Genomic DNA, 26,958 nt, shown 5'->3' on the forward strand with positions numbered 1-26,958 from the left:
GTCATCTCAGTCCATTGTTTACTTTTGCAAGCAAATGCCAACTTTCCCAAAATGAGACTTTATTTTCTGGGCTTCTCATTAAAGTCTCTCTCTGTAACACCGCACCGCCCCCCCCTCATCACTGTCCTGGGTAGTGAAACATCTTTAATTGTCCGTGAATGAACTTTGAGGCTTTCAGCCTCACCCGCCTAAGAAGTCTTCACCAAATGAGTTCTGTTAAAAAGAAAACCACAAGCCCAAATGGTGTCACTTAGGCCAAATTTCAACAGCCCCCACCCCCAAATGTAGTCCTAACAGGTAAGACAGGAATTTTCTGGTCAGCACCAATGAGGTAAGCGATCTGTCATGCCACGTGTGCCTTCTCCAACCCCTAAAGGAAAATGACATAATCTGCACTAAGACCCCTTGCCCTTCCCCATAAGGGAAGGTAATCTTGCCTGGAAAAGTCCTTTATTTTCTTTTGCTTATAACATCTTGTCCCACCCTCCTGTCTATAAAAACCTTCCATTATGCACAACTCTTCAAAGCTCCCCTCTACTTGGCAGATGGGATGCTGCCCAATTTATAAATGGACTTAAAAAAGCCAGTTGGATCTTTAAAGTTTAGTCCCTTAAATTTTTGTTATTTAACAGACCCTTTCCCCAAAACAAATGCAGACAAATCTACAAATGAGCTTCCAAAAATCCACATTAGTGTAACAATGCCTTCTCCATACATTAGCCTTCAGACCCCTAGAAAAGAGTTAGTTTGGTGGTAGGGAGTGGGAAATGCGGCCAGGAAATGGATAGGGCACATTCTCTCCCACTGGCAAGAAGTATCCAGTGGTAAAGCAAAAGGCAAATGCGAAATAAACACGGGGTGCTTTAGTTAACAATCACAATCACAAGATTGAGGCTCCGGTTGAAATGCTGACCCTGTGTCACCATCGCACGTGTCAGGAGAGAACAGGAAGGGCTCCCACTCTGGTGACGAGTGCCTGCAGTTACCCCCTACGAATTCGGTCGTCGACTAAATCAGGATTGCAGGGACATCAGGGCAACTAGGAGACTATACATTACATGTTGAGATTGGTAGAAGCGGAGTGACTACTGTGCAGGGAAAATCAGAGAATAAAAAGTAAGGTAAGCGTTAGAATTGGCCGGCGCTTGTGCATTCTAGGAATCTTGACTCATTCGGCTTGCCGTCGTTGTCCTGGGATACCAAGAGACGCTGTGTTCTGAGCGTCCTGTATCTACGGGGACCACAACCTGGAGGCACAGTGAATTCTGAGAGGACAGGAAACCGGCGTGAGCGGCCAAAGAAGGTATCTGTCCCGTAAGATCGCCTCCTTTGGGAAGTTGTAGCCAGGGGTCCCCTCCATGTCCCTTAGAGATCCCCTGTGGGACTGAGACCGGGGGGAGATCAGCCTAGGGATCCCTTAGAAAAAGGAGGAACAGCTTTAAGTATTTTGATCACTTCCTTTTACCAATGTCTTTTCCACTCCACACTACACGACGACGCACCACTTTTTCCACTAGTCATATTAGGAATGTTTAGGTTGGAAAGGAAGCAAATAAAGGTATCTTCAGCTGTATGTGTGTGTGTATATGTATATATATGTATATATATATATATATATATATATACATATATAATTTTTATAATTTTTTTAAGTCCTCAAGATTCGAAAATTGGATTTAAAAACAACACCGATCTTGGCCTGTGTCTTCACAATGATTGCAGATGTGTGTCTTTTGGAAGAGTAGCTCAAGCTAGTATGGACGTTATGATTGTTAATTACAGTAACAGTAGTTTGTCTAGGGCTTTTTCAAATCTCCTATTCCATTTCAGCTTCACATCAACTTTGTGAAATAAGATAATTCTCATTAGGTGAGGTGGCTGAGGCTCAAGGAGATGGAGAAACTTGCCCATCTCAACACACTTGAGCAGATGCTGGAACCCAGCTCTCCTTGCTTCAAAACCAGCACTCACTTCCTTAAGACCTGGTCTGGACCAGATTTCGACCCCATTTTCTCTAATTTCTTCTACCTGGGATGATTGGAGACATTTTCAGAGCCCCAAGGCAGTGGTTCTCTATAGATAGAATCCCCTGAGGTCACAGACATAAATGAGTCTGGCAGGACTACAAAGCCCTCCAGTAGCTGTCTCCCCAAGTTGCATTTCTTTGATTCCAACTGAATCATCCTCTTTACAACTGAAGGTAAGTAAGGGTCATGCCTGTCCATTGCCTAGCACTGGTACAGAACAGTCACTCAGCTAATGCTCTGTGAGTGAATGAATGAATGAGTGAGTGAATGAACCTAAGATATTCTCCTCCAGAGGGTTTGGAAGTGTTGCCAGTTAGGAAAACCTGAGTCGACAGAATTATTTGCTTTGGATGGTAGTGGGGTGGGGATGGAGAGTGTCTGAAGAAATTTTATAAATTTCAAAAGGGTGACCATAACATTGTTTACTAAAGTGTAATATGTTATAATAAGGTGTTGAAACCCCACCTTGAAAAGAAATAATTTTAGGCCAAATGAAAGACAGTTTTAATCTTCTGAGAAATTGAGGTAAAGATTAAAATTCATGAGAAGGCCTTACAACACTGCTTGGCACATAAGTTCTCAGTAAATGTCAGTAGAAGTTGTTAATATTTTTGAGATTGTTATTCAAAGAAGTGGGAAGGATACTGTGGAGTCTGAAAAATATATATATGTTCAGAAAGGTATAAAACTGATGCTGTATAATATCATAGCCACACCTGGGTGTGTATGCCAAAGGAAGTCTAATAAAAAGAGGGGAATTGAGCAGGGCCAAACACCCTCTGAGTATTTGGTAAAAGCTGTGGATTCTTTCCCTGGAAAAGAGCACTTCTACATATACATGACATTTTGCATGTTATTTGCATATCCCATTCACATATATTTGCATATAATTTCCAGCTACAGTCTATCTAGGGATCCCTCTGCTCTAGAGATTGATTCATTTATCCTTGGACTGAGTGATTATTTCAGTAAATGCTTCCTTTAAACTCGGACTACAGGTTGCTTACTGATGGAAGAAACCAAAGACCAAGAGCCATCCGGTCTCATTTACCTCTTCTTTGTCTCTCCTCACAGGAGGAAAGTCATATTCAGGAGAAACGAGTAGAGAGCAAAATCCAGATAAAGGTAATGCATATGCTTTAGTTACACTCACTGGAGACTTACCGAGAAATGCCAAGCATGGCCATGGCAGGCAGAGCTGCAGGGGCCTCATCTCCAAGTCCCTCTCCTGAATGGTGAATTTCTAGGCTCCTGGGCAAAGCACTGGATCTTGTGCTGAGGCTCATTTCTCATAGTGTTGCCTCATACCTTGGTGCCAAAGCCGGCCCTCCTTCATAATAATGATGGCCAAGCAAGTCTGCTCCATCCGCCTCTCTTTTTGATGTCCCTCTTGTCTCCCTTATGGTCTCTCCCTAGCTCCAAATTGGCAAGAACTCCTGGTTTAGCCAGAAAGCTTCCCTTGGACTTGTGTTCCAGGTGCGTGATGCTCATCCAGGCAGCCCCAAGCCCCCTGATGAGGACCAAGGACAGCAGGGACTACACCATGAACACTGGGTCCTGCCTGAGTACCAGCACCATGGCCATCCCCACCATCACTGGCAGCAGTGCAGCCCTGAGTGCCTGCAGCAGCAGCAACACCAGTGCCCACGTGAGGACCAGCCACTCCAGCTCAGAGAGGCTTCCATAGTGAAAGGGCAGGATGGCAAAGAAGGAAAGGAAAAGGCAGTGCCTGAGGGGAGTGTTATCTTTGGGAGCGCGGAGGAACAGACCAAAGCAGCCAAGATTGCTCAGTGCTGGATGGAGCAGTCCAGGGAAGGCTCAGGGCCAGGGTCACAAAGAATCTAGTTGGAAAACCATTGTAGTGACATCAGAAATGGTAATATCTGACTCCAAGACCTGCCCCTGCCCCTCACCTTCTCTCTCTAGACCATCCCCCAGGGACCAGTGGTGGTATAAGCCCTCACTTTCTGGAAATGGGAGATCTTTGCCTGTTCTCTGGGTATTAGAATCTTACCCAGCTAATGCATCCTTTCTTCTCCCCCTTTTTCCTGCCCACTGCACAGCCTGCCAGCTCCACAGGGACCCACATATGCTGCCCAAAGAAGCAAGACAAATCGAAGAAGAGGGTCATCTGGGGCATCGAGGTGGCTGAGGAGCTGCAATGGAAAGGCTGGACGCTGGGGAAGGAGGTCACCAAGAACCTGACTCTGAAAAATCTATCCTTGAAAATCCAGAAGGTGAAGTACAGGTATTGGAATGAGGGATCCGAGACCCAGTCCCTGAGTCTTCAAGCCCCTCAGACTGTCACTCTTTCAAAACAACAACCACCACAACATTTTAAAACTATCATATAAAATTAAAAAAGGGTATAAAATATGCACAGTTTGAATAATTATTCAAAGGGGAACCTATGTGACCAATTTATAAGAGTAACAAGTGTCTGACGCTCACCTCCCACACTGTGTCACTCCCCTATCGGAACATCTTCCCCACCCATAAAGGGAACCACTACTGGACATAGTGATAATGATTTTCTTGCTTTTCTCAAATGGATTTACCACCTACGTTTCTATCCCTAAATAGATTCGTAGTCTATGTAGAGGAATGTTTCCACATTTTATATTACTGGGAAGATAAGCCTGGGATTATTTTTTATCAGATGTTTGGTAGGAGTTGCTGTGAAGCCATCCAGCCTCGTGTTTTCTCTGTGGGAAGATTTTTCACTATGTGTTCACTGGCTTTGATGATTTTAGGTAGGGTGGCCATAAAACTTATTGTCTAATTCTTGAGTCAGTTTTGGTAATTTATATTTCCCTAGAAATGGGCTTATTGCCTCTAAACTTTAACATTTATTGGTATAGAGTTATTGGCAGGATCGTCTTCCTGTAAATGTTTTTGAAGTCTGCAATGTCTATGGTCTTGCCCCACACTGGAACTCTCTGGCCTCGCCCAGGTCTCTGTTTGAAAGACATCCTGATATCTCTGTTCTCAGCCTTGGTTTCCCCCAGCTCAGCGTTCACGGGTTTTTCTTGTTTTCTGAGCCCTGATCCTGAAATGCTTAAGCCCTGGCTCTCTCCTGCAGGCCCCCCAAGACCAAGTTCTTCTTCACAGTCATCCCCCAGCCCATCTTGCTGAGCCCGGGCATAACCTTCACGCTCCCCATTATCTTCCGGCCTCTGGAGGAGGTAAGGTCTGCCACTTGGAGGGGGTGGGCAGGGAGGGACACAGGCTTGGTGACCATGGAAGAAGAAGCAGACAGAGCAGCAAGGAGCCCTCATCGCACGCACACGCGCACATGCACACACACACACCCTGCCAGCTGTAGCAAAAACTCCAGGTAGGGAAGTCCTGGAGAGGCTCAGACTAGAAACTCATTAAACTGAGGTGGTTCCCAGTTGGATGTTGGGGGCTGAAACCTGTTCTACTGTATTGTCCACCAAAAAGCCCTAGATTCCTTAGCCCAAAACATTCCCCCAAATACTTTGTTCCTCACAGAAGGGGGCCCATGTCTCTGAGACCAGGAGAGTGTTAGAGGACAAGCAACCAGCTCTCCTCGAAGACAAAAAGGGAGGGTCATGGCCCAGCCCAGCCCTCCGTGACTGTGCTGGGGGAATGGCCAAGTTCTCCGGGTGGGATGTGTGGTCCCTGAGTACCAGGCAGGTGCCACTGATCAATGTCTGCCTGTGCCCCCCTTCTCCCCACCCCTTGTATTGCAGAAGGAGTACACAGACCAGCTGTGGTTTGAGAAAGCAGAGGGGATGTTCTGTGTGGACCTGAGGGCCACCCTGCCATGCCACAGTCTGATCTGCCCACGATCCCTGCAGTTGCCCATGTGTGCCGTGGGGGACATGGCTGAGGCCTGGTTCTGCCTGGATAATGTGGGGTGAGGGGAGCGGCAGGGAGTGTGAACGCTGTGAAGAGGGTCCCAGGGAGCTGGTGGGAGAAGGGGTGAGTCGGGGAGGGGCCCAGCACCACTGCCTTTCTGAAGTAGGGGCTTCAGATGAGCTCAATGGCTCTAATCTGCAACCCCCTCCAGGGACCTGCCCACCTTCTTCACCTGGGAGTTCCCCAGCCCGTTCCAGATAGTGCCCACCACGGGGCTGCTGGAGCCAGGCCACTCCTCTTGCATCAAGGTGACCTTTCACCCCGTCATGGCCACCATCTATGAAGTTCAGGCCATATGCTGGTATGGAGAGGCCAGCAAGCAGAAAAGCAGCATCCAACTGCAGGCCGTGGGTGAGGTCCGACCTCTCACTTGTCCCCAGAGCCCACCTGCTGCCCCTCCTCGGTCTCAAAGCCTCAGTGTGCCCCCCCTACCTCCCCCGCAGGCCTGCCCTCCTCAGGGCCTCCACCAGCTCTCCAGTCTCCCCCAGCCCTGCAGGCTCTGCCTTTGCTTTGCCTTCCTTGGCGTGGCACGCCCGTGTTTCCCTGGGCACACCTACCTTCTTCGAAGGGACTATTCAGGTGGGGCCACAGAGGATTTCTTCCCAAGACTCTCTCATCTCTGCCACAGCCAAATGTGCCCAGCTGCTGGTGAGCATAAAGCAGAAGCGACCAGAGGACCAGGATGCTGAAGGCTTCCAGAAAGTGTTGCACTTCGGCTCTGTTGCTGTGGGCTGCACTGCTGAGAGGCAGATCAAGCTCTATAACCCTTCTGCGGTAGGAGAGTGAGGGGGGCAGCCCGTATATAAGTGGGAAAGGGGGTGTCCCATGTATAAGAGGGGAGGGAACATCCTGTGTGTAAGGAGGGGGCAGACCACAGGGTGCACCCCCTTTACAAAATGCCCTCTTCATGTCTATACCTTTGGCCCCAAGCCTCCCATAAACCATGTCTGTTGATACACACATGTGTCAACAGGGGTTAGCTGGTGTCCTCCTCCCTTCTCAGCTGGGGGCTGGGCTGGAGTATCCTTTGACCACCCCCAGAGCAACTCCAAGAGCAGTCCTAAGATTGTCCTAACCCCAGGACCACGGCCAGCCTTTATAGTACCTTTGGGAAAGAAAAGAGTGTCCCCAGGCAGTCCCCGTGCAGGACACACAGCTTGGCCTCTTCCTCCTGGTGGGGGTGGCTTCATGCTCAAACTGACAAGAGGGGCACCTCATCAGCTGGGCACCTCAGTAAGGACAACTGCCTCACCTTATGACCTGACCCTTCCTGCCCCCACCTGGCCCCACAGGTGAGCGCCCCCTTCAAGATCGAAGTGGCCCCAGACGTGCTGGCCAAAGATCACACCTTCTCATGCCCCACGACCAATGGCATTGTGCTTCCAGGAGAGAAGAAATTCGTGTCAGTGTTCTTTCACCCCAAGACCTTGGACGTCAGAACTATTGACTACTTGTCCATCATGCCCTCTGGCTGTGCCTCCCACACCCTGCTCAAAGTCGTTGGTTTCTGTAGAGGTACTGGCAACCCTAGAATGCTGCATGGCCCCTGGGGACAAAAGCAGTCCAGGTTTAGGGTAGGAAAGGGCTCTTTGCCTGCTTTTAAGGGCTCCAGGTCTCCTTGCCCTTCAGCCTGGGTATCTGCTGCCCCCTGGTGGGCTCCTTGCAGAATCAGCTTTGGACACCTGGAGAACGTTCCCACCCTCACCCCTGGTAACTTGGAGGTCAGTTTGGGTTACTGGAGTTCTGGGCCTTTCCAGCCCAACCTTCTGTCTCCAGGCAGCACCATCTTCCACCAGGGGGACCCTTCCTGAAGCATCCTCCAGGAGGCTAATGCCCCAGCTCCACACAGGTGGCAGGGCCTGCTCACAGGAGCCCCATCTCCGTTGCCCAGGTCCTGAGGTGTCCCTGCAGCACTGCTGCATCAACTTCGGCTGGGTCAACCTTGGGGAGAACTTGGAGAAGTCCCTGTGGATTGAGAACAAGTCAGACTGCAGAGCCTACTTCCAGTTTGCCATTGACTGCCAAGAGAGTGTCTTCAACATCAGACCTACCTTTGGGACCCTGGTGGGCAAGGCCCGCATGACCTTGCTCTGCACCTTCCAGCCCACTCACCCCATCATCTACTCTCGGCGAGTGGCCTGTCTCATCCACCACCAGGTGAGCAGTGGGGGAGGGGGGGAGGGGCTCCACTGGGAGCTGGAGGAGCCAACCTGAGGCCCAGTGATGAAGACAATGCTTAGTGATCACTATCCTGTATTCTGGAACTTCTGCTTGGATTATCTCTGCCAGGACCACAGCCTGGCTTTTGGAGCCAGAGCTTGGCCAGGGGCACACGAAGGCTCACTCTGAGCCAGGCAGGTATGTCAGTCTTGCCCTGACTACTGCCAGGCTGAAGGCTTTGCTGCTGGTGGTGGTAATGGACTGGGGAGGAAGAGGGGAGACTGGACTCACCCCCTGCAGCATGTGCAGGGTAGAGAGCCTGGAAGTGAGAACCCAACTCAGGGCCCTGGGAAAAGTCATACAAATTGTGCCCCGACCGGCTGACTCCTGGCCAAGGTGGTGAGTGGGGGCTGAAATCTAGCCTCACCCAGACAAATGTCACAGGACCCACTGTTCCTGGACCTGATTGGGACCTGCCACTCAGACAGCACCAAGCCAGCCATCCTGAGACCTCAGCACCTCGCTTGGTACCGCACACACATCGCTCGGGGCCTGACGCTCTACCCTCCTGACATCCTGGGCACCATGCTGAGGGAGAAGAAGCTGGAGCAGGACAAGAATGGGGCCCTCATGATTCCTGCTGAGGTTTGATGGACCCTTTTGGGCTCCTCACAGACAGGCTACCCTCCCCAGGTTCATGCTCCCTTCTCTAGAAATTTTTGGGATGCCCTGTGCCCCCAGAGTCCTGTGGGCACCATTAGTAGCTGGGGATGACTTGCATGGAGCCTTTGTAGCCTTTTCCAGAGAGGGGCATGCTGATGAGAGGCAGTGGCAAGAGGAGTTCCCATTGGGCCCCTGCTCATCTGTCTCTCCCCACACAGGACCGGGAGAACGTGTCAGCCCCACAGTGTCCTCCGATCCCCCCCATGACTGAGTATGTCTTTGATGGTACCGGCGACATAGCCATCTTCCCTCCGCCTGTCAGCATAGAGCCCACTGATGTGGATTTTGGTGCCTGCCCCGGGCCTGGGGACCCCAACTCTGTCCCCCTGTGCCTGATGAACCACACAAAAGGCAAGATCACAGTGGTCTGGACACGGAGGTCTGACTGCCCCTTCTGGGTGACCCCAGACACCTGTGATGTGCCTCCGCTCAAGTCCATGGCCATGCGCCTGCACTTCCATCCGCCTTACCCTAACTGCTTGTGTGCTGTGGAACTGGAGGCCTTCGCTGTCTATAAGGTGTGTGCAGGGAGACTCGATGGGGTAGGGAGGGCCGCCTCTCTGCCCTGGAACCTGAGTGTGGGATCCATCCTCTCTGTGCCAAGCTCCTCCTTGACTGGATAGTGGTCCTTATGGTTTGCCTTCTCCTAGGGTCATGGGCTTTCCTTGGCCAAGGATCTGACAATGTCTCACTCATTTGTGGCCTCCCACTCATCCAGAGGGAGCACCCAGCTGGGGTCAAGCCCCTTGGGGACATTTGGCACACAAAGAGCAGCTCCCTGGGGCTCCTGGTTTCTCTCTAGTCCTTGAAGTAGGAGGTGGTCCATCCAAAGAGCCATGGGCCAGAGGAACCAGGGTCTGGGGCACCGGTAATTAGGTGTGTGTCAGGAGGAGGGGCTTCTTGCACAACTTCCCTTGGCTGGGGAACTCAAACCACAGGCTGGGGCCAGCCCACCCTCTTGGATCCCCAGTACTGGTCGCTCCCTCTTCATCTCTGGTCCTGCTTTTTCCTTTCCTTGTTGGCTCTGCCCAGAGGCCAGGTGCTGGGGCCGAGAGACAATGAGAGTCCCTTACCAGCAATGTGCCCCTGGGCAAGTCCTTTAATGTCCCTGAGCCCTAGTCTTTTCATCTAAAAACTTGGGGCCATATCCAAACTTTTGAGAAGGACTTCCAAAGCTGAGTCTTTAATTGCCTCTGTTCTAATATCTTAGCAGTGGGAGAATGCAGAGTTTTGTAGGAATAAAGCTGTGGACCCCTGGCTTCACCAAGGCTGAGCCCCTCAGCTTTTGGGGCCGCTGGCTCGATAGCCTGCACTGATAGGGCAGCCACCAGTCACATGTGTGGCTGGTCCAAACTGATGTGTCGTGAGGCTGGCCTTCAAAGACTTAGCACGAAAAGAGTGTGAAGTATCTCACGCGTCCCTTGGATATTGATTATATGTTGAAATGGTGAGATTTTGGATCTACTAGGGTAAAAAAAAAAACATATCCCTGAAATTAATTTCACATGTTTCACTTTGCTAACATGGCTGCTAGAGCACGTAAAGTTACATTTGTGGCTTGCATTTGTGGCTCGTGTTCTATTTTTATTGGCCAGCGCTTCTCCAGGCACATTCCTGCAGGATGAATGCTGTTCTCACATCCGAGCCCCATCCTTGCTCTTGTGCTGTTGTGGTTATTAAAGAGCATATTTGCTGAGTGTGCAGCATGGGCCTGGCACCCTGCAGTTGGAACTGTGGATGGCTGTTCTCTGCCCTGTCTTCCCAGGGAACCCCTCTCTCTGTGCCCAATGTGGGACTCCTGCAGTGCAGGGGAGGAGCTGGGAGGCCCCACACAGTCCAACACAGGACTCTCAGCTTGTCCTTGGGTCCGGGCCCCCCTGCAGGTCCTGCAGAACTACCATAACATCGAGGAGGACTGTACCGTGTGCCCCTCCTGGTGCCTGACCGTCCGCACACGAGGCCATAGCTATTACGCTGGCTTGGAGCACCACATTCCTCAATATTCTCTGGATGCCCCCAAGGTGAGCATGGCCCCACGGACAGTGGGAGGTGGGACAGGGGACCTTGGCTTCTGCCTTGGCCTGAAGATTTCTCTCTGCACTCTGATGGCCTCAGAAACGTCCCAGCACCCTCCAGGGCCGTCTCAACCTCCCCACCACCAGCCCCTGGGGTTTTGGGCATGGAGGACTGGAGCTTGGACCACTGGTCCCCTCCCTGCTTCTTCTGAAATACTCCCTGGGCCTCTCATACTGAGGTTTAAAATTCTCTAGCTCCTTCATTTGTCTGGGCTTGTTTACTGAGCACCTGCTAGGGGTATGACCACTGACACTATGAGCCCCTGCCCTTGGATGTTGACCAGGCCAGTGAGGGTCACAGAGCTGGCCCCTCAGCTTCCTGAGTCATAATTCCCAGTCCTCTCTGAAGGGCCTTTGGAAGCCCTGTATGACCCGGTGGCCAGATGCAGACGACTTAAAGGCATAGACCTTGGAGCCAGATGACCATGTTCCTTCGCCTCTTCCCAGTCTCCCTTACCTTTGTCACCCTTTTCATCCATCTCCCCCACCCTCTCACACCTCATATTGTTGGAAAGCTACCACTTTGGGGCACTGTGCTGGGGGGCGATCCTGTCCCCCACCCCCAGCTGCATGTTTGCTTTCCAATCCCCCGACTGACTTCACCTCCAAGATTCAGTTCAAATCCCTCACTGACTGCATGAGACTCCCCTCCCGGACCCCTGTCCCCTTCCCTTGGCCAGTCCATCCCAGCACTTTGTGGCCTTTACTGCCATCCACCAGATTCTGGGCCTGTGTTGCGCCCCCACTGTCTCACATATGTGCACTTTGGCCCCAGCTGAATGGGCCACTCTGGCCGGCCATTTCAGGACTTGTGTTTTATGTAGCCTGGAGCTGGCCACACCCTACATGCTTAAGGGATATTTGGAAGCTGGGACTTCTGAAGCCTTCCCTTTCTCCAAGTGGGGTTCCCCTCAGCCACTCAGGTGAGAATCATCTAGAAAGGGCTGTTTATCAGAAGCTCGGGGATCTCGGATCTCTGAAAGTGAGTTCTCCAAAGGATTATTGGAGGGCACCTGGGTGGCTCAGTCACTTGAGTGTCTGATTCTTGATTTTGGCTCAGGTCATGATCTCACAGTTTGTGAGATTGAGCCCCACATCAGGCTCTGCCCTAACAGTGCTTGGGATTTTCTTTCCCTCTCTTGCAAAAATAAGTAAATAAACATTAAGGAAAAAAAGGATGATTTGAGGGCACCCTAAAATGAAAGACCTATTAACTTTGAGGTGGTCTCAGAGGCCTGTGTTTCCTGGCCCCTCTTCCTATAGCCATTGCATCTCCCTGTCCAGAGGTCTCTGGAGGACAGAAGCAGTGTTTGGTGCCAAGCTGTACCCCTCCATTCCCTGCGCCCAGGGTAGTGACTGGGATGTGTGGAGGTGCGCTGGATCTCCTTGGAGACAGGACTCCACATAGACTTCCCGGAGTGTGTCTATCAGCGGGGGAGGGGAGAAGAGTGTGTAGATCTGAGCGTTGGTTCCTCTTGTCTCGCACCCCAGCTCTTTCCTGCAGTGTCCCCCAGCGAGCCCTCCTACCGCAGCCTGCTCTTGATCAACAAAGGCTCCATGCTATTGACCTTCAACCTGGCCCCCCAGAGCACCTCAGACATCTCCCTGCGGCCCAGCTCAGGCCTCGTGGCCCCCGGAGCCCACCAGATCTTCTTTATCTGTACCTACCCCAAGGGCAACTCTTGGAAACAGCACATTTTCTACCTGCAGTTCAATTTTTGTCCCCAATATCTCAAGGTAAAAGGCAAGGATAGGGGACTGGGTCCTGAGGAGCAAGCCATTGTCTGGGGCTTCCCTTTTCAAAACCAGGTTCTGGGGGTGACCTCTAAAGTTCCCCTAAAGTAGTCAAGGGGCTGCTCCTCTCCCATTAAGTGCCATAGCAGGGAGAGGACACCTTGGCCACATCTGTAAACAGCTCTCCTAACCCCAGGGCCCAACATATCCACCTCAAGGTGTTTGGTACAAGAACAGAGGTGCATATGCCCCCAAAAGAATGAGTGTGGGCCAAAAACCCCTCATATCTTCAGATGGTAGAAGGGTGTTTGGGGCCAGGCCAGGGAAAGGGGCCAGGATGGTGGACCCACTTGGCCCATGGAATGGTCTGCACATCTCTCGGTATCTGAGTCCTTTTCAAGAACCATTTCCTGGGTCAGTCACTATGTCCTCTGCCTTGACAGAGCTGTCTATGCCCAGGCTGGAGGAGGGCCTTTTGCTGGAGGAGGGAAAAGCTGCCCACCAGGGCTTCTTGGACATTTGGGGAAGTTAGGGCAGTGGGGTGAGGTCAGAGCACTTCCCTCCCTCCTCTGGCCCCAGGAGGTAAGCATGCAGAGCCGGGAGGAGCCACTGCGGCTGAATCTGGACACCTGTAAGAGCGTGTTCTTCAAGCCCACGTGGGTGGGCTGCTCCTCCACCAGCCTCTTCACCTTCCGCAACCCCTCGCGTCTACCCCTGGAGTTTGAATGGAGGGTCTCCCAGCAACACCGAAAGATGCTGGCCGTCCATCCTGCTAGGGGACTTATCCAGCCCAGTGAGAGCCTTGTGAGTGCCCTGCCCCACTTCTGGGGACCCGAGGGAAGGAAATGGCAGGGATTCAATAGAAGAGGGGCCCATGCTCCCATCTACATGCTCCCCCCTGCCCAACGAATACACACACTCAGGAAAGTCTGTGTGGGCTATGGTGGGCCGTCTCCAAGGAGATGCAAGGTTATCCTCACTTTCACCACCATCATGCCTGTGAGGGGCCAAGCTTTCAGTGTGTACCCTCTCATTCAACCATTTATAATCACCTCCCCTGCCATCTAAGTAGGTGTGACGGTTACCACTGCCATAACTCCCATTTTACAAAGAAGACTTGAAACTTAGAGCAGAAAAAGCCATTTACTAAGATTGTAAATTAGGAGGTGCAGAGCTGGGACTTGAACCAGAGTTTCAAGGGGCATTCCATGCTCCATCCATGGTCCCCAAAGCCATGAGACGGCTGGGAGGTGGTTTGGGGCAGCTGGATTTGGGGCCAAATGGGCGGGTGTCAGTAAGGCGTGAGGAAGGGGACTCCTCAGGATCTGAGCAGCAGTCTAGTGGGGGACACAGGCTGGCCACAGCAGAGCCTCATTCCCTGGCCTATGGACTTATAGACGAATTGGGAGACAGAACTTGGGCCAAGAGTTACCAACCACGGTGTCTGGAAGAACCCATGTACTAACGAGGTGAGAGAGAGACCACATAGGCTCTGGAGTCAACTTCGACAGTTCACACCCCAGCTCCCACCAAGCACTCTCACCAGCTGTGTGACCTTGGGCAAGTTCCTTGCGCCTAGGTGGCTCAGTCAGCTGAGTGATCAACTCTTGATTTCAGCTCAGGTCATGAGCTCAGTCATGAGATCGAGCTCTGGGTCAGGCTCTCATCTGGGCAGAGTTGAGATTCTCTCTCTCTCTCAAGAAAATGATGAAAGGAAGGAAGGAAGGGATAAAATGAGGCGCATTTTAAAATAATACCACTTCCCTCGGGGGGATAAAGGATTGAGGAACTGAGGGAGATAACATAATATATGATGTGTGGAAAGTGCCTGGCATGGGGTAAATGCCAGAAAGAGGTACCATAGCTTGATATTCTCAGATAGTCAGGGACCTGGGCAGGGTGGGTGGGCCTGGAGAGCCCCACACAGGGATGATCTCTCTGACCCCAGACAGTGACGTGGACCTTCAGCCCTCTGAAGGAGACCAAGTACCTATTCCGAGTGGGGATGTGGGTCTGGGAAGCCGGTCTGCCCCCAGACACCAAGCCCTCCGCTACCACCCACTACATGCTCCGGCTGGTGGGCATGGGCGTCACCAGCAACCTCTCCGTGAGTGGGAGGAACCCTGGCAGGGGGGGCTGGGAGCTGGGGGCCAGGACATGGGGTGAGGGGAGGCCCCCGGGTGCCTGACTCCAAGAGGGCAGGGGATGGGAAAGTCAGGGCTGTGGCTGGCTGACTCTGGCTGGCTGACTCTGGCCCTCAGGCAAAGGAGAAGGAGCTGGACTTCGGGAACCTGCTGGTAAACAGCAAGCAGTCCAGGTTGCTGGTGCTTTTGAATGACGGCAACTGCACCCTGTATTACCGTCTGTCCCTGGAGCAGTGCAGCCCTGAGGTCGTGGGCGACAGCCCCCTTGGTACTCAGGCCTGGGCTTGGACCGGGGCGGGCGAGGCAGGCCGTGAGGGGCACTGGCTAAGACTGGCTAGGGGTGCCTGGGGGGGCTCGGCCGGTTGAGCATCTGGCTCCTGATTTTGGCTCAGGTCATGATCCCAGGGTTGTGCATTGTGCATTGAGCTCCCCCATCCGGCTCCACGCTGAACAGGGAGCCTGCTTAAGAGTGTCTATCTCTCTCTCTCTCTCTCTCTCTCTCTCTCTCTCTCTCGCCTTCTGCCCCTCCCTTGTTCACTCTCATGAATGCACTCGCTCTCTCAAATTAAAAAAAAAAAAAAAAGGTTAACCAGACCGTGGTTTGGAGGCAGGCAGATCAGGGCTTAAAACTTGGTGTTTCCACCTTCTCAATGTGTGGCATCGGGCAGCTCTCTGTCTGAGCCTCAGCTTCCTCGCCTGTAACATGACATGAAGCCTGGTTGCCTCTGTCTGGTCTGGGAGGAGGGACTCCGCTCCCTGTTTCCTGGCTCTGGGCCTGCTCTCTAGACAGTGCTCTGCTGGCCCAGGAGAGGGCATCTGGGAAGGAGCAGGAGGAGAGGCCGGGACTCTCTGGCCAGTACTAGGACCTCTTCTGCCCTTGACCCCACCTGGGTCTTCCCCGAGCAGCTTTGGAAATGGACCGCACAGAGGGGAGCATGCCACCCCGGTCCCAGGACACCATCTGCCTGACAGCTTGTCCCAGCCGCCGGTCCCAGTACTCCTGGATTGTCAGCTACTCCCTCCTCTCTCACAGAGGTACCTGGGCCATCTGGCAGAGTCAGGGCCAGGGAGGAAAGGGGAGGGCTGTGTGAGCAGGGCTTGGGGTGGAAGGGTGTTGAGGTTCCAGACTCGGATAGTAGAGTGAGCGTTAGCATGCTAGGCTGTGCCTTTGGGTGACTGCTATACATATGCCTCCTACTGACCACATGGGAATGTATGTGTGTGCCCGTGTGTGCCTGGCTGTGGAGGGCTCAGTGGAAAGGGTTTGGAGCTGTGCCTGTTTACTGTGAGATCTTCAGACAAATCCCCAACCTCCTGGGGCCTCAGCTTCCTCCTCCATGAAATGGAGTTGTTACCAGCTTGCTCAGGGAGGGGTCCGGGGCAGCACAGAGGAGTGGCTGAGAATGTAGACTGAGCCAGACTGCCCGAGATTGGATCCCGGTCCCAGCATTTACGAACCGTGTAATCTTAGCAAGTTGTTTAACCATGCTCTGCCTCAGTTTCCACATCTGTAACATGGGAATAGTAATGGTGCACAGGCCAAAAAAAAGAAAAGTAGTACCGACACATGTTGTCACATGGATGGACCTTGAAAATATTAGGCCGAATGAAGGAAACCAGTCACAAAAAAACCACATATTGTATGATTCCATTTATAAGAAACGTCCAGAAGAGGCAAATCTGTAGAGACAGAAAGTAGATCAGTGGTTTCCAGGGGTGGGGGGAGGGGAGAATGGGGACTGACAGCTACTTGGGACCAGGTTTCTTTTTGGATGATGAACATGCTCTAATATGGAGAGTGGTGACGGTTGTACGACTCTGAATATACAGAAAAATCTGAATTGCATGTGTTAAAAGGGTTAATTTCATGGCATATAAATTACATCTTTTTTATATAAATTATTTTAAGTTTATTTATTCTGGGAGAGACAGGGAGAGAATGAGCAAGGGAGGGGCAGAGAGAGAGCCCCAAGCAGGCTCTGCAGGGTCAGCACAGAGTGTGACATGGGGCTCAGACTTACAAAACTGTGAGATCATGACCTGAGCCAAAATCGAAAGTCAGACACTTACCCAACTGAGCCACCCACGTGCCCCTAAATTATATATCAATAGAGCTGTTAGTGAAAGTTAGTTTAAAAACAGTAATGGAGGCTCCTGGGTGGCTCTGTTGGTTAAGCTTCTGGCTTCAGCTCAGGTTATGATCTCCTGGTTTGTGGGTTTGAGCCCCGCGTCAGGCTCTGTGTTGACAGCTCAGAGCCTAGAACCTGCTTTGGATTCTGTGTCTCCCTCTCTCTCTGCCCCTCCCCTGTTTGAGCTCTGTCTTGTTTTCTCTCTCTCTCTCCCCCTCTCTCTCTCAAAAATAAATATTAAAAAAAAAAAAAAGACAAGGCCTGACACATAGAAAGTACCAGCCGAGGCTTGGCTGTTGCTGGAAATGTCCCAGAGCCTGGGAGGCATCTGCTGTTCCTGACAAGGGTCCCAGGCAGGTGGCCCAGGGGTCGTACACCCTCAGCCTGCGTGCTCGCTCTGCCCCAGGGCGGCTGGGAGGTGACACCACCCCTCTCTTGCACATCCCTCCCTCCTAGATAACAAGGCTGGAGAGAAGCAGGAGCTGTGTCGTGTCTTCCTGACGGCTGTGTACCCCTTACTCTCCGTCCTGGATGTCTGCTCCATGGGCAGCGCCCAGGGCATCACCCGGAAACACCTGTGGCGCCTCTTCTCCCTGGACAGGCTCAACAGTTACTTGGAGCGTGACCCCACCCCTGGGGAACTCACCTATAAGGTGCCCACCCGGCACAGGTGAGGCGGGCGACGGAAGGGGCAGGGTCTATCTGGGGAAGTTCTTGGAGCTTTCTGCTCACACCCCCAGCACCAGGCCCTGCCCATGAATACTCCCATCTCCCCCTGAATTCTTGCCCATCGCTGGAGGGGCCAGGAGAAGTCAGGGATTGGCCCAGCGTCTGAAGCAATAGACTACCCCTGCCCCTGAGTCCCAGATTCAGGAGGATGAGTGCCCAGCTAGCTCCCCCTCCCCCGAGAGGTCCCCATGCTGTCCCCACTTGTCTCTGAGGCTGTTTCTCTGCTCCACACAGCACAAGCCAGATCCCCACCATCTTCACCCCTCTGAAGCTCGACTTCAATTTTGGAGCAGCACCAATAGAGGCCCGACCCTCCGTGGTGCTCCTGGCCCTGAAGAACACTGGAGTGGTGCACCTGGACTGGTACGGTGGTCTTGGAGGGGCTGCTGAGGGGCCCGGGAGACAGGTGTTGGAGGCCTTCTCTTGCTGGTGGTCTACCTGGCTGCCTGATGTCTGTGAAAAGTGGTCCCCTCATTGATGGGGACAGAACCTCAGTCCAGGGAGGCCAGGCCCAGGTGGGGGTGAGCAAAGATCCCTGGTAAGGAAGGACAGGGACGGGCCGCCGCCGAGCCAGTGTCTGAGAGAATGACGTGGCTCAGCCAAGACACCCGGGCTGCGGGCTGCGACGAAGGCTTGAGGCAGCCGCCGGGGAAGGGGGGGGGGGGGCTGCGCTTCTCCAGGTCACATGGGCACCAGCCCGGAGCCCTGAGCCTGCCCTTGGCCCTTCCTGTGCTCGACTTTTCCTCCCACTGGGGCCCCGAACTTGTGTCCAGTAAACATCCTGTTTCCATGCCAAGGCTCTTTCTTGTTCTTCCCCACTGCTTCTGCCACACGTCTTGATTTCCTAGTAAACTTCCTTTTGATGACTTCTAACTTTTCTTGGCTAAACAGAGGTGAGAAAGAAGTGTACCCATCTGGGTCAAGCTTGGGAGAGAGAGCCACGGGGGCCCAGCCCGGGAAAATATGTGTGTGTGTGGTTCGGGGACTGTGATCTCAGGAACCTTCCTGCCTGAGCAGAGTCTTGGGGTGTGTGGGGACAAAGCTGGGGGGGCGGCCCGCATCATCAGGAGTGCAATGGCCATCCTTCATCTCTGGATCATCGTGCCCCTCCCTGCGGTGGGGGCAACTGGGAAGATGGCTCTGCAGGTGGCTCGTATCTGAGAAAGGCCAGGGCTCCTGGCCCTGACGACTTGGGGAAGCTTGGCACACAGGGCTGCTGGCCTGGTGGGGAAGGCCCAGGGCCCACGTGAGCTCCAGATCTGCCATTCACTGGGCTCTGTGAGTGGCCACAAGCCAGGCCCTACAGGAAAAGCAGCGTTAGTCTGTCCTGGCCCAGAACCGGGTATTTTGGCGGATTATGCATGCAAGTGTGTGTTTGTGTGAGAACAAGCCAGCTCATACTCTCTGTGGAGACAGTCCAGGTTGCTGGAAACCGAGGTGGGAGGAAACCCAGGCAAGGTGCCCACTGAGCTGGGCGCATCCGTTAGGAGATCATTTGAGGTCCAGGAAGGCCGTCCGTGCTTCTTCCAGGATTCCAGGCACAGAGGACTTTCCTTGGAAGGCTTGACTCTCCTAGGCTTTTTGTGTTGTTGTGTTTCCTTTCAGTTTCTTAGAAGGCTATTTTTGAAAATTCTAGCCGGTCTCTGCTGAGCTCACAAAGAACAGACTGAATGTTTTATTCCTGTCGGGACCGGTAAGAAATGGGGAGTGTGGACTTGGCCCAGAGGCAGCAGCAGGCAGGACAGGGTGAGAAGTGGGAGGGGAGCGTTGAGGAAATAGCCACATAGTTGTCATACCCGCTCCGGGTCTTCCCCTGATGCCTTTGCTCCTGGCCCAGGGAGACGGAAGGCCTTAGGGACACCAGACATGCTGGTTATCATCTTCTGTTCCCTTGTGCACTTATTAAGTCCTGGCTAAATGTTTACTGGGGGCTTCCTAGGCCCAGGTTCCAGACCTGGCCCTCAGAATCCAGGTGCTGACAGTCCCAAGCCTGGCCCTACGGGTGCCACAGGGCTCTGGGGCAGGCCAACTTTTTGGTGCAGGGTGATGTGTGCTAAAGAAAGGTACAGCTAAGCTAGAGCTGCAGCCTAGGGAGAAGAGGCAGAGAGGCTGCAAAGAGCCTTCCAGACAGAGGGCCTGGCACACGCGTGGGTAAGAGAAAAGGGCTCAGCGTGGCTGGAGTGTTGATAGGGAGGAAGGGGCCCGGGATGTGGTTGGGAGGCAGCCAAGGGCAAAGGCGTCGGGACCTTGAGATCTTTTTAAGAGTTTGGACTTCTTCCTGATGGTATTGATGCTGATGTAAGTGGGGATGGGGACAAAGACATGATTTACTTTTAAGACCTATCACTCTGGTCTGGGGTACAGGGTGCAGGGAGAGAGACGGATTAGCAGCTTGAGGCAAGGGAGAATGAAGGGAGGTCCACACCAGAACACTGGCAGGGAAAAGGGGGTTGGGATTATTGGGACGGGGACTGGGTGCAGGCAGCGAGGGGAACAGAGGTGTTGGAACTATCCAGAAAACCCCAAGGTTGCAAGATCTCCAGTTTTGCCGCTGATCAGTGTCCCCCCCCGCCTCGCCCCCGCCCCCAAGCAAATGACAAACGCAGTTTATTCACCTGTCAAAAGTCACAAAGGTGATGGAAGAAAAGTAAGAAACTCCCCGGCTCCCACTCCATGTCCACTCTGCTGAGGCGATGAGGCGTATGGGGTGGGCTTTCACGCTCAGCACTTGGACAACGTACACAGGAACACAGCCCAGGGGTTAATTCTATTTCTCTTGCTTTTTTTTTTTTTTTTTTTACAGTAACGGCACAATACTGTACTAGTGCTTTCTGCTCAGCATTACACCAATAACATTTTCACTCAGCTTTATACCAGTAATATTCCGTTCAGCTCAATATGGATCAATGCATCCAACTCTAACTCATTCTTTTTAATATATTGCATAATATTCCCCAATATGAATGGCCCTTAAATTGTTAAGCTAATCTGGTATTGGATGGCATTAGTTGTTCCCAGTGCTTTTTTTTTTTTGCCACTACAAAGAAAGTTGTAATAAACATCTGTGTATGTGTGTGTGCATATGCGTGTACAAGCATGTGTTTATTCCTAGAGTTAGTTCTCCAGGAGGGAATCTCTGGTCAAAGGACATGTGTTGCTACTATTCTAGTAGACACTGTCAAATCCCTACAACAAAAGTGGTAGCAGTTCTTTCTCTCCCTACCTGTATTTGAAGGTGTCTGTTCTTTCTAAACTTAAACAGCATTGAGTAGAACTGGTTTTATTGTTTTTTAGTGGTTTTTTAAATTTTATTAACTTATTTTGAGAGAGACGGACAGCACGAGTGGGGAAGGGGCAGAGAGAGAGGGATGGAGAGAGAGAATCCCAAGAAGGCCCCGCACTGAAGTTGCTCAGCATGGAGCTCAAGGAGGGGTTTGAATTCACCAAACCACGAGATCATGACCTGAGCTGAAACCGAGAGTTGCACGCTTAATCGACTGAGCCACCCAGGCGCCCCGAGTGGAACTGTTTATCGCGTTTCTGATGTGAATATATTTCAAGTTGATTCAAGGGAGTCTTGATTTGCATTTCCTCCACTCTCTGTTGAGCATTTCCCTATCTGGCTGCTCCCTGTCCGTGCTCACCTCCCTGGGTTGAAGCCAGTTCTGTGCCATGCTTCTGCGAGTGAAGGGGTCCACCTTTTCAGATTACAACCTGGGGACCCATTTGCCACTTGTTTTATCAGTTAGTTAGAGTGCAATATCTACTTTCCCACAAGGTGAGACATTTGGGGGGCATTAATTCTATGCCCAGACCTACTCCAGACTCAGAAGAGCCAGTTCTGCTGAAGCGTCTGTTCTCTCCCCCTGTGCTCACACCGTCCTGGACATTCTTCCTCTTGGCGGCCTCTGGTTGGTGCTGCTGGCAGTTTTAGGTGCTTCAAATGGCCCTTCCTAAGAGCTGTGTCACACCAACCCCTCCAGGGTTAGTGGCTAGCTAGCTCAAAGTTACCCACCTACACAAGCACTCCTTCTCAACCCCTGTCACCCACAGTGGAAGCCCTGACCTCCACTTTGTGTTTAGTCACCAAGGACCTGCTGCTGTTCCCAGGTTTGGGGACTATTGTAAAATGAGAACCCACCGTAGCCACGTTTGCTCAACCATGTATGAGATGGCTTACCTAATTGGGGGAGGGAGTAGGGGAGACCTCCATCCATCCTGTCTGGAGCTCAGAGGTCCCTCCTCTCTGTTCTAAGACACTTCTGTCCTGCTCTGCACCCTCTCCCAGGGCGTTCCTCTTCCCAAGTGACCAGCAGATTGACCTGGAGCTGTGGGCTGAACAAGCAGAGCTTGACAGAACCGAGCTGCACCAAATGCGTGTACAAGACAACTGCATATTCTCCATCAACCCCAAGGCTGGGAGCCTGGGTCCTGGGCAAGAGCAGTTGGTGGAGTTCACATACAGGTGCTCCTCTCACACTGGTCTTTACACTTCCGGTCCTGGAGGTCCCCCTTTCCCTTGGCTCCTGGAAGAGCTTGGCCTTGCACTCTCTGATTCCACAGTGCCCTAAGTGACTGCTACCCTGGGAGGTCCCTGCCCACCCACCTGGTGGGGATGTTTGATTTTCTTTTTGTCCCATTACAGCTCAGGGGTTTCCACATGTTCCCAGGGGCTGGCTGCCTCAAAGTCACAGGTGCTCGGCTCTCCTGCTTGTACCAGGGCTCAATAACTCATCCCAGACTTGTCTCCTCTCTTCCAGCCACCTGTTCATTGGCACTGATCGCCTTCCAGTGCTCTTCAAGGTGTCCTATGGCCGTGAGATCCTGGTGAGACCCTAGACCCCCTCCTGTACTGGACACCAGAGAGAAGATCAGGGAACTGTGCTCCCCCCACTGGGGAGCTAGTGTCCAGATCTCTCTGTTGGGTGCTTCCCTTCCTTCCAGGGAAGGATGCTACTCATGGACTTTCTATTTCCAGCTAAATTTCATAGGTGTGACAGTGAAGCTGGAGCAAAAGTATGTGCACTTCACCTCCACTAGCCACCAGTTCATCCCTGTCCCCATTGGTGACAGGCTGCCCCCAAGGCAGGTCAGTAGTCTACCTGGTCCTGGTTGCCAAGAAGCCTAAGCATTATCACCTTTACAGGATGACAAAGACCCTGCCTTTCAGAAGTACTCACTCTACCAGGTGGGGCTCCAAGGTCGAACCCTGAGATTGGGCAATTGGGAGAGAACCCAAGCAAGAGGTTTCTGCTTCCTGGTGCCTAGTGCTAAGCCCTTTGCCAGGCCTCCTTCCCCTGCAGAAGCAGAGGGTTCTCTCCTCTAGCACGGGATTTTTCAAACTTCTTTGACCATGAATCACATTAACATATTTTGGATAATAACCCAGTAAGTACATATATACACATACCAACTGAAATAGAGTATCACAAATCAATATATACCCCGACTACATGCAGTGTTCTGATGTCTTCTGTTTTTATTTTATTGGGTTCCATTTCTTACACATTGGACATGACCTGCTAAATTAGTTTCTTGACCTGCTCACTAATAGGTCTCAGCTGTGATTTGAAAATCAGTGTTCCCAAGAAGGACCTCTTTCTAGCGTGTGAAAAAGAAATATGAATCCTTACAAAGCTATAGAATTTTCTTTATTAATTGGAAGAAATTGGGTTCCTTTGTTCTGAAAATGCACATTGGAAATCTACCAGAGGTGACATAGTATTTTCCCAAACATGTTACAGCTGAGACATTTCTAACTTCTTAGAAGTCCTTGTATTTCTGAGCAGAGGCCTCTGTTCATCCAGCCTAGCGTCAGAGGAATGGGTGTTCTGGACCTGAGGCAGAGGGACCCTGAGCCCTGAGCTCTGTTTAATTTCCTATACACCCTCTATCCTGCTGGCTTCCTGGAAGGCAAAGACTCTTGTGCCCCCTGGAGAGCGCTCCAGAAAGACTAGACCATTCCCCTGTGGTCCTGAACACAGACGATGGAAAATACCCCCAGATCTGGAGCCAGGAGACCCAAGTGTGCCTCCAACCAATCTCCACAACCATGGCCAAGCTTCCTTTGTCATTCGTGAGATGGTGACAGATGCTAGCCTGGACCTGCAAGAGAGCAGCGGAAATAGAAATGAACAGATTTATTTACATTTTGGAGGCTGGAACTTTGGGACTTGCTGGGGCCAGACTGGGAAAGTGGGAGAAAAGGAAGGATTGGGAATTCCTAGTTTGAGCATTTACTGAAAGGAGATACACTGCCTGCAGAAATAGGCTTTGTAGTGAAGACTTTGGTTTTTTACCAAACTGTAGATACCTATGAGACAATGGGGGGTGAGGCTTGTCAGGCAGAGGTTAGATACCAGGTCTGAAGCTCAGAGAGTGACCCAAGCAAGAGAATAAAATCAGCATATTCAGGAGTGAGTGCTGAGAAAGATGAGGGGGCAAGACCTAGATCCAGATGAACTGCTTATTCTCTCTGGCTTCTTTTTTCTCATCTCAAAATGAAGGATTGGACCAGAAGATCTCTGGTTTCTCCCAGGACATTCTGTGATTCCCAGTTTGGAGTGAGGCTTGAGAAACCTTATACCTTCCTTACGCTCCCTTATCTGCCTTTAACCAGGACTGCCACTAATGGCCAATGTGGAAAGTGGCATCCTCACAGGTGATTAGGAAGAAAGCCTAGAAAATGCTGAAGAGTGAAGAATGCATGCATGGACAGTTCTATAAATTCCAATACTAAGGACACAAGCATTAGTGTCCCCTTATGCCTTGACAAAGGTAAATTTAGAGGGAAAAAAAATAAGGCTTACAAAATATCCTAAAATGTCACAGACTGAAAATACAGTTATATACTTCTTGGGTGATCAAGCCACAGGAGAACCCAAAGGTAGTTAGGGAGCTCTGGGTCTGTAAGGGTGACATCATGGAGATCAACCTGCCCTCCTATAGTGGACATAGAATCTCAGGCAATCTGTGTTGCGGCCCTGAGCTGATGTGGAGACTTCGCTCTTCTGCTCCCGCCAACAGATTTATGAGCTATATAACGGTGGCTCAGTGCCTGTGACATATGAGATCCAGACAAACATCCTGTCTCAGGTTCAGGAAAACAATTTTGATCACCCCATCTTCTGCTGCCTCAACCCCCAAGGGGAGATCCAGCCAGGCACAACGGCTCAGGTCTTGTGGATCTTCTCACCAATTGAGGCCAAGACCTACACAGTGAGCAGCAGCCTGGGCTTATTGAGGGTGGAGGTTGGGATTGGCCTCCTCAGCAAGCCTCGCTCTGACCGGCCACTTCCCCTCCCTCCTACCTTTCCAGGTGGATGTGCCCATCCACATCCTAGGATGGAACTCAGCCATCATCCACTTCCAGGGAGTGGGCTATGACCCCCATGTCATGCGGGACACAGCCCCCTTCCACAACATCTCCTCTTGGGACAACGACTCCATACATTCTAGGCTGATGGTTCCTGGACAGGTAGGGGAAGGAAGATGGGAAGGCCTGAGGCCTAGGAGGAGCCTAAGGGCCCCAGAGTGGCCAGTGGAGGGATGGGGAAGCTGGGAAGGAAATGTGACAGAGGTGAGAAGGGAGGGTTGCAGAGGTGAAACCTGGAACCAGCCCTTCTCCAGATTTAGGAGACAACATTGGTTCGAAGAGAGGCTTACCCTGCCACCTAGTGCCCACAGGAGTTCCTGCTCAAGCCACTCCACCTTCTGCAAGGGCCCTGCATCCCACCCTCTTCTCTGGGCATGAGGATGGGGATACTGGAAGAGGTAGAAGGAAGCTCTCCCATTTTAGAGCTGTGAGGTATTATCTTCATATAGAACAGTCCCTCCCCTGGACCTAGATGGATTTTGCTATAAGATATCTAGGGTCAGTAACACCATCTTTAGTTCAAACACATCTCACTGTTGGGAGGTCTGACCCATTCATTCATCCACCCATCCATCCATCTCTCCCCATTGACCCACATGCCCATTTACTCATCCATGTAACCATCCATACTCCCATGCAGCCACCCAGTCACTATTCACCCATACATCTGCCTGTTCACCCTTCCACTTTTTGGACCCTAACTGCATGGTAAGCCTACTGAAGGCCCTGAGGACACAAAGAAGGGTCAAAGTCCTAGCCCTGGAGGCACTCAGACTCTGGACAGAGAGAAAGTGCCCTTTCCATGTGGCTTCAGTCTTTCCAGACACCTTGCTGTTCTGTCCCCAGTGAAGAAGTCAACAGCTGATCCCCCCTTTAATTTACAGCCATCCTTTCTCAGCCCTTCCAAGTTTATTTTACTGGTTGAAAGCATAGGCTTCAGAGTGAGACTGAGTTTATTCCAGCTGTGCCTGTAAGAGATCTTTGGAAAAATTATTTATGCGCTCTAAACCTTAGCAGAACATCTGTAAAACGGGAACAATAATAATACCTATATCACAGGACCATGCTGAGGATCACATGCACGTGAACTGCCTACCATGATACCCGGCTGGCTGACAGCACTCAGTAACTGGTAGTGGTTGCTTTGGTTATTATTCCTTCACCTCCCAACGTGGCTGTTGTGTTGTCTCCACCAACAGAATGTCTTCCTATCCCAGTCTCATATCTCCCTGGGAAACATTCCTGTGCAGAGCAAGTGCAGCCGCCTTTTGTTCCTCAACAACATCTCCAAGAATGAGACCATTGTCTTTGAGTGGCAGCTGAAGTCTCTAGACTTTGGGGAGGTGAGAGTCCCTTGTTTCCACAGAATCAGAACCTCTAACAGGGCTCTAGACCCACCCTATTCTATCTCATCCTATCCCATCTTATTTCATCTTACTCCATCCCACCCCACTGTCCCTCACCATCCCACCCCAGGCCACCCCACTGTCCTACCCCATCCCATCCTCTCCACTCCACCCCATCCTACCCATTCTACCCCCACCTGACCACACCCCACCTTTCCCCATCCCATCCCACGCCATCCTACCCCATTCGATTCCATCCTACCTTATCCTGTCCCGCCATCTCACTCCATCCAACCCGCCCCACACCACTTCATCCTACCCACCCCATCCCATCCCTGCAAAGCTCCAGGGACCCCTTCCCCAAACAAACAGGTGTCTGTGAGTCCTATGAGAGGGAAGGTGGCTCCTGAAGAGGGAATCCCATTCGTGGTGACCCTGAAGGCCTCAGTGCATGCCAGCTTCTACAGCATCGACCTAGTGTGCAAGGTAGGACCAGCACCAGAGAGAAGCTGGGACAGAGCACAGCTCCCAGTCCTCAGGTGTGGGGTGAGCTGTGAGGTCCTCAGACTTCCAGAGAGAAGCAGGGGCCAGCCCCTGGAGGAGTGGGGGGCCCACAGCACAGGAGCCCTCC

The 26,958-nt window shown here is 51.9% G+C and overlaps 1 protein-coding gene across 1 annotated transcript in view; it reads left to right on the plus strand.

The window, feature by feature from the left end:
* Positions 1-1,272: 1,272 nt before the first annotated feature.
* Positions 1,273-26,958, plus strand: part of CFAP65 (cilia and flagella associated protein 65) — a 30,062-nt gene continuing 4,376 nt past the window's right edge. The window contains exons 1-27 of the mRNA XM_029933789.1: positions 1,273-1,303; positions 3,102-3,152; positions 3,504-3,675; positions 4,091-4,275; positions 5,110-5,212; positions 5,744-5,910; positions 6,064-6,263; positions 6,541-6,686; positions 7,205-7,427; positions 7,804-8,069; positions 8,517-8,717; positions 8,954-9,313; positions 10,679-10,816; positions 12,362-12,607; positions 13,184-13,408; positions 14,553-14,711; positions 14,866-15,016; positions 15,655-15,783; positions 17,334-17,547; positions 17,841-17,969; positions 21,895-22,071; positions 22,367-22,433; positions 22,585-22,695; positions 24,633-24,824; positions 24,925-25,083; positions 26,181-26,324; positions 26,700-26,813. Coding sequence (XP_029789649.1) covers positions 3,511-3,675; positions 4,091-4,275; positions 5,110-5,212; positions 5,744-5,910; positions 6,064-6,263; positions 6,541-6,686; positions 7,205-7,427; positions 7,804-8,069; positions 8,517-8,717; positions 8,954-9,313; positions 10,679-10,816; positions 12,362-12,607; positions 13,184-13,408; positions 14,553-14,711; positions 14,866-15,016; positions 15,655-15,783; positions 17,334-17,547; positions 17,841-17,969; positions 21,895-22,071; positions 22,367-22,433; positions 22,585-22,695; positions 24,633-24,824; positions 24,925-25,083; positions 26,181-26,324; positions 26,700-26,813 — 4,371 coding nt within the window. The 5' untranslated portion in view covers positions 1,273-1,303; positions 3,102-3,152; positions 3,504-3,510. The remainder of the gene's footprint in view (positions 1,304-3,101; positions 3,153-3,503; positions 3,676-4,090; positions 4,276-5,109; positions 5,213-5,743; positions 5,911-6,063; positions 6,264-6,540; positions 6,687-7,204; positions 7,428-7,803; positions 8,070-8,516; positions 8,718-8,953; positions 9,314-10,678; positions 10,817-12,361; positions 12,608-13,183; positions 13,409-14,552; positions 14,712-14,865; positions 15,017-15,654; positions 15,784-17,333; positions 17,548-17,840; positions 17,970-21,894; positions 22,072-22,366; positions 22,434-22,584; positions 22,696-24,632; positions 24,825-24,924; positions 25,084-26,180; positions 26,325-26,699; positions 26,814-26,958) is intronic.

Source organism: Suricata suricatta, chromosome 3, assembly GCF_006229205.1.
Source record: "Suricata suricatta isolate VVHF042 chromosome 3, meerkat_22Aug2017_6uvM2_HiC, whole genome shotgun sequence".
NCBI classification, from domain to species: domain Eukaryota; kingdom Metazoa; phylum Chordata; class Mammalia; order Carnivora; family Herpestidae; genus Suricata; species Suricata suricatta.